The following is a 10,000-nucleotide window of genomic DNA, read 5'->3' on the forward strand; positions in this document are numbered from 1 at the left end:
ATAGAGGTGTTTTTAGGCCCATGGACGTATTGAAAAACTTACCAGACCTTTATTTCATCTTGCCTAGATCACTATAATACCCTATTTTCTGTACAGAATGGGAAGTTACTGAAACGCCTTCAGTTCGTACAAAATGCTGTTGCAAGGTGTCTGATGAGGTCTAGAGTCTCGACTCACATTACCCCAATTTTAGCTTCCCTGCGCTGTTTCCCTGGAAGATTTATAATTGATTTAAAAATCATTTTAATCACGTTGAAGGCATTGCATGGTCAAGCACCCACTTATGGGTACTGCTCAATTTATACCCCCCCGCAAGGCAATCTTGGCTGTTCTGAAATCAAGATTAAGAAGATTAAAGCCTTTGCAGTAGGGGCCTGGTTCTCAGTGGTCCTGTTATGAGTGGTCCTGTCATGTCCTATTACCTCTGTTGTTCTTTTATTGTTTGGTACGGGTTGTGCAGCACTTATGCCTCTATGCTTGATAAGTGCCTATAAGTACAATTGTTATTATTATTATTGTTGTTGTTGTTATAAGGCACTATGTTGTTATGTTGTTTTGTTATTTTTATAAGGCAACTATGTTGTTCTTGTTGTTGTTATTATTATAAGGCACTATGGGTTTCCAGTAAGCTTGAAGAACCCATTCTGCTGTAATTGGCGCTTCTCTGGTGGAGGCCTTTGGCGTATCATTGCCTTTAAATGCACGATGGGGCTCTGCCGACCACCAGTGTACTTGCTATGCTCTTTCAAGATGCTCCTGCATTTCCAATTCCCCAAGGGGCAGCACTTTTCACCCTCCCTCCAGTCCACATACACACTAAAACACTCACCACTGTGCCTCAAATAATCAATAAGTTGATGGACCAACTCCTCGAGAAAACCCTGTGCTATTGATTCATGGTCAGGGAGGCTTGGGATCCTGGAGCCAAGGATTTAGAATGGTGACGGCGGGTCCCCAAGATGGATACCTCACTTTGTGGTGGGCAGGAGTGAGAGGGCTGACGAGTCATGGGGACTGATCTAGTAGCGAGCCTCAAATCACCTCTATCGCCAAAGAGGAGGGGAATGCCCTCACTCAGTTACATGGAGACTGACTCAGTGCCTTGGTTCTGGTACCAGCACTGATGTCAATGTCAAATAGAACACATATTCTTGTTCAGAGGTTCTTGTAATCCTGTTCTATTTATACAGGATTATCCATTCTAAACAACAACACAGTGGTATGCAATGGAATGAAACACATACTGGAGGACATAGACATGCTGTCTGTGAATAGGGGATTCACAGTAATTCAATGTCCAAAAAATAGTGTAACTTTCAACCACTTCTCCACCTTCTTCAGGTACTTCTTCTGCTCTTCTCTTCTCTTCTTATTCAAAGGCTACTTCTGATGCCGTCTAGTCCGCCACAGACAGACAGGCATCACCAGTTGGAGGAACAGTACTTCTGATCAGTACTTCATCTGCTATGACAGCAACCAGGTCAAGAGCTCTGTGCCCAGGAAAGACTAACACTCATAAAGTATGTGTTCAGATGTATTCGTACACTACCACTCACTACCTGACCGTCATGTGTACAGGGGATCTGTCTTGAACATCTTGTGTTGTTTATCTTTATCACATTCATTAGCTGTGTAAACACCTTTGTAGTCCATTAACATTCCTTTTTTGTATGAAGATTAAAAAATGTATACCATTGAGGTCAAAGAGAATCTAAGAACAGTAGATCACAACAGAAACCATAAACGGCAGCTATTGTGCTATTGTTACAAGTGTGCTGTTAGGTGTTCCTGCCTGAGATCAGAGGGCAAACCACCAGATAGTATCCACAGAGGTGCGGTTTTGCATTCAGACGCTGACTGGCAGCAGAGGAAGGGTATTGCTTATCTCTAACCAGGCACAGCGGCTCAGCTGAGGGCCGGCATTGCGGGTTGCGTCATGGGCCCTGCCCATACAGGAAAGGGGCTCGGGCAGAGAGAGAGAGCGAGAGAGTGTGTGAGAGTGTGTGTGAGAGAGAGAGAGAGAAAGAGAGAGAGAGAGAGTGTGTGAGAGAGAGAGAAGGAGTGTGCGAGAGAGAGAGAAATATATAGAGAGAGAGACGGACAGAGGGAGAGTGTGTGAGAGAGAGACAGACAGAGGGAGAGAGAGAGAAAGAGAGAGGGGACCGGTGTTGCAAGCCTAAAAACAACATCTGCATGCTCTCAGTGCTGACTGTCTTCTGCGGCGTGAATGAACATGACAGATGACAGACGAGTGAGTGAGAGGAGGGGGGAGGGGTGGGCGGGGGTAAATGGGTCTGGGGGGTAAAGCACTGAAGCCCCCCTGCGACCGAGAGGAGGGGGGGATGGGCGGGCGCTGGAAATGGGTCTGGGGGGGTAAAGCACTGAAGCTTTGTTGCACATACCACATAAGCACTCAGTCACAACGAGCCCCAAATGAATATTGTGAATGTCAATGTGTGAGTGTGTGTATGGTCCATGTATCTGCATGTGCTTGGGTGTGTGTGCGTGTGTGTGTGTCTGTGTGTGTGTGTCTGAGTGCTTTTCTGAGAATGCAGATGGAGAGAAGAAGAGAGTGGGTGCACACAGACACACACACACACACACACACACACACACACAGGGAGAGAGAGATAGAGAGAGTGAGAGAGAGAGAGAGAGAGAGAGAGAGAGAGAGAGAGAGGAAAAGACCAAAGAGAGAGACTTCAGAAACATTCACAGGATGAGTTATGGCGAAATACAGGGAGGGTCTGCACAGTGGGAAGTGAAGCTTTGTTTCAGACAAATTTCAACATGAAAGCACCAGCACACAATCCTTAGTTACTACCAACAGTATTGCTTACACCTCTCAAAATCGAAATGATTCCCCTATTTTGGTTGTGTTCATAAGTTACCTTAAACCTGGCATCAAGAGCAACTTTTTCACTTGATGTTCAGTTTATAAGGAATAACGTTTACTGGGGATAAGGCCCATTTACAGACAGGGGTCCAGTTTCAGATCACTCATACTCTTAATGCTTGGGCCCATTTCCCAAAGTCAAATTGATGCCTAGACATAGACTTAAAATCTATCTATGGCCAGGGATTCTCCATTTAAACAGCCATTCTGTCTACACTACGGTCTAATCCCTTCCTGGGAATCCAGCCCATGGAGGATGATGAGGAGCATTTCGCTTCTTTTTTTTCTCGGGAACCTTGAAATTACACAGTCACTCTGTTTCTCTGAAGGAACAGGATGTGTTAGCAGTGATCCAAATGATATATGGTGGTTTTACTGGCCATGCGCCAGCAAACAAAATGGCGAGAACAGCGTTGCTAAAAGTGATAGTGTTCTTTTCGCAAACACAGATTTCACCCTCGTCTGGTAATTCAGGGCCAGAGAGGGAAAGAGTCATCATGTACTGGCCGATGGAACAGGACAGACAAGGATTTGAATGATTCTATGTAATCACTCAAGGCCCACACACATTCACATTCACATTCACACGGGCACGCGCACACACACACACACACACACACACACACACACACACACACACACACTCACAGTCACACTCACACTCACACTCACACTCACACTCACACTCACACCCACACCCACACACACACACACACACAAAGCGTAGGATTGCAAAAGTGACAGGCACAGGAAACAAGCAATCATCACCACACGCAACAACGTGCAACTGGGAGCTAATCAATGTAGCACTACTGATAAAACAGGCACAAGTGTGTAGATAAAGGACATCAAAATGTCAAAAGTAGTCATTTGCACCCCCAACACAGATCCACAAAAAGGCACACAGTAGAGGTAAATGTACTCTCAGAGCGTACGTGTACGTATGTACAGATCTGTGGTAATAAATAATCATTTCAGTTAACTGACAGCATATAGCATTAAACTGAAGGTCTTCTTCATAAGAAACGCTCAGTTTCTCTTGCCTCTACATGCTTGTCACTGTGGACTTTGGAAACGGTGTCTCAGAATCAGAAAACACTTCCTGTCAGCCACCCAACCCACCTAACACACACACACACACACACACACACTCACACACACACTCACACTCACACACACTCACACACACTCACACACACACACACACACACACACACACAGACACAAAAATCAGACACAAAAAGGGCAGGGGAGAGAGAGAGGAAAGAAAGGGGGGAAGGGATAAAGGCAATCATGAGAGAGCGAGACAGCGAGAGAGCAAAAACGAGAGAGAGAGAAAGAAGAGAGATAGAGAGAGAGACAGCGAGAGAGCAAAAACGAGAGAGAGAGAAAGAAGAGAGATAGAGAGAGAGACAGTGAGAGAGCAAAAGCGAGAGAGAGAAAAAGAGAGAGAGAGAGAAAGAAATAGAGAGAGAGAGGGAGAGAAAGAGAGAGACAGCAAAAGCGAGAGAGAGAGAGAGAAAGAGAGAGCAACCCTAACTCTTAATGGGCAGACAGTTCCTGGCTGGCAGGCTCGTCTCTGACTCGCACACTCAGCAGAGCCTCTGAGAGGTCTGGGGTGGGACGCGGGTCATTAGCACACACACACACAAACACACACACACACACACACACACACCACACACACACACACACACACACACACACACACACACACACACACAGGTCTGGGGTGGGACGCGGGTCATCAGCACACACATGTGCCCAGAGCTGCTGACTCACGGCGGGTACAGAGGGTCCTCACAGTGCACCGCTCTCCGGTGTCACGCTCAGACAAGCCCCAGAGTGCACACTAACAAGCCTCTGACAAGGCCCGGAGTGTACACTAACAAGCCCCTTACAAGCTCGGCTCCGAGGGTGGCCAGCAGGTGGCTACAGCCAGAGGGAGGACATTCCAAGGAGGTGAGTGCAAGGCAGTAAACTCACAGACAAGGTGGAGGGGGGAAATGGTACCTTTAATACAGAAACAGGGAAATATGAGCAGGGGGACTTTTAGATTGTACAAGTTTCAGAAAAGTGCCTCGTTTGGCAATCACTGATATACTGTAACACAACCCTGTCAGGACTACAGTAGTCGTCTTGAAAGCCACATAATGAATAGGGCCGATCATCTGGTTCATATGAAACCATTCCATGCCTTTTGGGAATAAGTCTCAAGGAGTGCATATCTAACAAAGAGTATCCACTGTGAACTGACAGTATTATCGTTTTCCAAGGCATAAAACAGCCAACGCTTCTCCTGCGGTGCTGCTACTGTCAGTCCTAGCTTTCTGCATTGAGTTTGTCTTTGATAATGGCCGTCAATGGGCATCATTTGCTTGATTGTCCACACCTGACAAGGCCAAGCTGCTGGCCTTCAGAAGGGGCCTAGCATTCTCAACATGCTTTTGATGCTGGTGCACACTATGGTTTTTTGGTGTTTTGCAGTTACTTTATCCCTTATTTTTGTTTTATTGAAATAAACCACTATTTTTGTATACTGTGGTCTGTTTCCAGTTTATGTTGCAGCTCACAAGCCAGGTCGTAACAGGCATCATCCATTGCTCACGGTCCGAAAAGTGAAGACCAGAAAGTTGAACAGTTGATCAGTTCAGAGCAAGATGGAGACTACTAACTTTTCCTACTACTAAAATTTGAATACAAAAAATGCCACTGTATATTTTTGCATTCCTCACACAGCTCACACATGAACAATAGATTCCGTGCCAAAACTCTGCATTACTCGCAGCTGCAGCGCGGCTCACTGTTACCATGGGCACCGAAATGAACATCAACAGGTAACGCAGCCGCCAGGCACACGCCACGCAGGCAGTGTGAAACGGGCTTAACTCTCTCTGTCGATGACAGGCATCCACACAGGCTCATTCCTGGTGTCTTTCTCAGGCCTCCGCTTTCACACGCTAGGCCTCGCCACAACTCCCTCTCATCGGCATAAGATGCCTGCCTCACCCCGCACCAGAGCCCAGTGAAAGCCTGTCACAGCTTAATTAGTGGTGTTCCACAGCAACCATCACTTTCATGAGCCACAACTCTGCTCTGGTCAGCCTGTGACACGCCTACACTGCTAGGGGTTGAACTTCAAGGCAAAGATGGTAATTGTTTTTCACATAAAAGGTCATTTGTCACATTTGGTGTTTGGGGAAAAGGAGCGATGCCAACTGTGATTTCTCATGGAAGCAGGGGAGAAGGCAGGAACTACTTGTTCGGCGAATAATAAACTGAAATGCCATGCCTTTGGTTTTCAATCTGTCTCCTTTAGTTTTGTATTTACATGTTTACATTTTTATAGAAATATTAGATACTACTACTACAAAAGTATTTCTCTCAAGACATATTTTCTTGGTACAGCATTGCGGAACAGGTTCTACATTCTTGTGTTTTAACCCCACAGTTTGCAGATGAGCCTAAATGCTAGAATATTCTGCCACAGCAGTTTCTGATGCTCATGAAACTCAACTCTTGCCAGCCAAAACCACATCCTTTCCTCAAAAATGCTGACAGAAAAAAAAAAGTTTGAATCACATATCGAGACGCAACTTACCTGAATGAATAAGTGTTTTTCAAGAGTGGCAAGAAATTGTGAAACTGCTGAACGGCTGTGATGGCCGCAGAGGACGAAAGGAAACGTTCAGAAGGCACCAGATCCCCGACACAGACATACTGTTACATTGTTCCCAATGTGAGATGACAGAGAGAGAGAGTACACAGAGATGCCTTCTGTAACAAACTGGGGACATTGGCTGGCTGGAGATGGCAGAAAACCTCTCTGTACAGACTCACAGTATGCATGAGGCAGACGGCGACTTCACATGTTTGAGATGACCAAACTGTCTCTCTAACCCATGGGGTTCATCAGTAAGGGGGGAGAGAAAGTCACTCTTTCGTCAGAGGATGTGAATCAGGAATCATGGTGACTATGGGGGTTTAATTCACTTGAATCAGGAAATACACGCAGCACAGAGATGACCTTCAGAGAAACTGAGATGAGTTGATTAGACTGACACTGTGAGTTCTGATAAGGCTCAGCTCAAATGAAAAACTGTGTCACACTTGGGAGACTCTTTTGAAAACCACAACGACTGCCCGCCCTTGTAGGGCATCAGATTCAAGTCAAAACCTGTTCAGAAACTCTATTTGGGGCGTGCACGTGATTTTGTGGTGTTTGAGGCGCTGTGAACAACAAGGCAGAATCAACTCTTTTGTAAAAACAAAAGAGAAGAGAGAGGAAATCATTTTTTATACAGGTTTACTCCTGAGTCTCATAAGGACTTCTGATGATGCTGATCTCACTTCTCCTTCAGAAGAAGACCTCAATGTAGTTACCTCATTTGCCTTCTAGTAGATCGAAAGCTGGGGAATCGTGAGGTTTACTCCAGTTTGAATTCAGTGTGTTCACTCTGGACCTCAATTGCACGGAAGAACACCAGAATTTCAATTTCAGCTGTTCTGCTAAAAGGACAGAAAATTCGATATGGTGACTTGGAGACACGAGCTGAATAGAATTAAAAACAAGTCGAAATTGAATGCCACAATTGATTGAAGCCCTGAAAACCCTTCAGCCATGTCTCAGACTGCTAAGGATAAGACCTCATCCACTTGAGCAATATTTCACCTGTACACACACTCTCGATCATAGACCTCGATGAAGAGTATCAAGTGTACCCTGGGTCACCAGACCTCAGGTTGGGCATGGCTGCCTTTTCATGTTCCGTCAAGACTACGGTACACTTGCACTCATAACAAACAAAGAAAAAGAGATTTGCTGACAGGAACCTCCATGTTCTGCTAAATGTTAATGTCACTGTTAATAACCTATAATAACCTATAATAATAACCTATAATATCCATGGAAGTCTTTAAAACTAAGAAACCATTAAAAAAAAATGTCATCAAAAAGTTTTATTTAGAAACTTCAGATAAGGTTTTAGACAACAAGGTTCTAAATGAAAGGTTCATTACCGTATAGGCATTACCTGTCAAACCCTGTTTAAGCAGGATAGGAGCAGGCCTCACTGTAGTCCACTGCATGCAAAGAACACTCCGGAAAGCTCATGGTGGAGCAGGCCTTACTGTAATCTACTGCATGTCAAGAACACTCCGGAAAGCTCATGGTAGTATTGTCTACACACATCCCATCAGTATGCTTAAAGGCAACTTGCCCAAAATCCATCTCCTGTGTTTGTTATTCATACAAGCAGCCTACACCCGTATGTGTGCTTGCTGAAAGCAATGAAGGCCTGGGGTGATCTCTGATGATCTTTCTGAGCCTTCGCTGAAACTGCTGAGATGGCTCTGCTTGACTGGAGAGAGCCTTTTTGAAATCCAAATACCTGAAAGGTGTTGTATGTAGGACACAGACACACACACTCACACACACACACACACACACACACACACACACACACACACACACACAAACACACACACACACACAAACACAAACACACAAACACACAAACACACACACACACACACACACACACACACACAAACACACACACACACACACACACAAACACACACAGTCCTCACCCTTGTCGGCCACAGAGAGCGTGCTGCTGAAGTACTGCTCCTCTAGCATCCACGCCACGTCGTTCATCTTGGTGGAGACGCCGCATGACCCCAGGCAGTTCACCTTGATGGCTACGAGAGAGGGAGATTAGCAAACAAAGTTAGTCCAGTCCAAGCCATTCACACAGTCTGCAGTGGATGTGGAAATAATCTGTATTCAAAGGATTACAGCGCTGAGGAAGCGTATGATTGGATTTCGGCCCCGGGCCAGAATACTCACACTCACAACAAACAGGTAGCAGGCCTTAAGGGTATGGGTGTATGGTGTTCAGTGTTTGTTTTTGACCTAGCTCTAATTGAAATAAGTAGGTCAGTGGACAAGTTACACTGAATAAACAAGATGATTATATGAGATCTCTGCTTTTGTTGCAGTACAAATGTGTGTGTGTGTGTGTGTGAGAGAGAGAGAGAGAGTGTGTGTGTGTGTGTGTGTGTGTGTGTGTGTGTTTGTGTGTGTTCATGAGTGCCGTGTGTGTGTGAGAGAGAGAGTGAGAGTGTGTGTGTTTGTGTATGAGTGCCTTGTGTGTGTGAGAGAGTGTGTGTGTGTATGAGTGCCTTGTGTGTATGAGAGAGAGAGTGTGTGTGTGTGTGTGTGCGTATGAGTGTCTGAGACACAGAGAGAGAGCGAGAAGGGGAGAAAGAGACAGACAGGAAGCCATGTAGACTTCCTGATGTCATTTCTTTGTCAAAATGCTGCTCCAATTACCCTCCCCAGGTGAAAATGATTTTTTTCTCTGTGGCATACAGAAAGGTCAGCTTAGAGTGTCAGGTACCTTTTCCACAGGTCTGAAGCATTTTGCCTTAGAAGACGCATGTGAGCCCAAGAACAGGATTCACTTCCGCTTCTTCACTCCGTCAGCTGAAGGCATAAATGTGCCTGACACAAGCGACAGCAACTCAGAACTCTGGCCAGTGCAAATCAAATGTATATTTGAACATTCCGATCAAAGCTTGGTGCTAGCAACACCAAATTGAATTTGATTCCTGTGTAGCACACAAATTGGCATAGACTTTGGCAGTACGTATGTGTGTGTGTGTGTGGAAGTGGGGTTGGGGGGGGGGGGGGGGGCAAATTAAGTGAAGTAAAAGGCCAAAGAAATACTTGCGTTAAAGAAGAGGTAGACTACAGTTCTGAAAAGTGTCCAAATGGGCAAGGTTCCATGTACCAGCAGAGCTAACTGCAGGTATCTAACACTTTTCTATTTTTCCCTCTTTTTGTGTGGCCTCATGTTCTGTTTCACACAATTTATTTCTGAGATATATGACTATATGAATAGCTAGCCTTCATTTAGAAGTGGTCTCTAGTTCAAGTAGGCTAGAAATGTTTGTACATTCAAGGGCCTATGATTTGCCTATGAATTTTGATTCTGATTGATCTGCCTGACAGAGACCTTCTTCACTGATGACTTACAGCTGCCTGCTGTGACAACTGAGGTGTGATGTGTTGTTGATCTCCAGAGTGGAGATCATTTG

General features: G+C 45.3%; 1 protein-coding gene across 3 annotated transcripts in view; it reads right to left on the reverse strand.

Annotated features, from left to right (window-relative positions):
- Window positions 1-10,000, reverse strand: part of arrdc1b (arrestin domain containing 1b) — a 45,783-nt gene that overhangs the window by 11,219 nt on the left and 24,564 nt on the right. For 2 of the 3 annotated variants that reach the window (XM_031578491.2, XM_031578493.1), the window contains exon 2: window positions 8,489-8,599. In XM_031578491.2, coding sequence (XP_031434351.1) covers window positions 8,489-8,599 — 111 coding nt within the window. Of the gene's footprint in view, window positions 1-8,488; window positions 8,600-9,300; window positions 9,550-10,000 lie in introns of those variants that run through there. The other variant, XM_031578492.2, reaches the window with a different exon arrangement.

The sequence above is a fragment of the Clupea harengus genome, chromosome 12, assembly GCF_900700415.2.
Source record: "Clupea harengus chromosome 12, Ch_v2.0.2, whole genome shotgun sequence".
NCBI lineage: Eukaryota > Metazoa > Chordata > Actinopteri > Clupeiformes > Clupeidae > Clupea > Clupea harengus.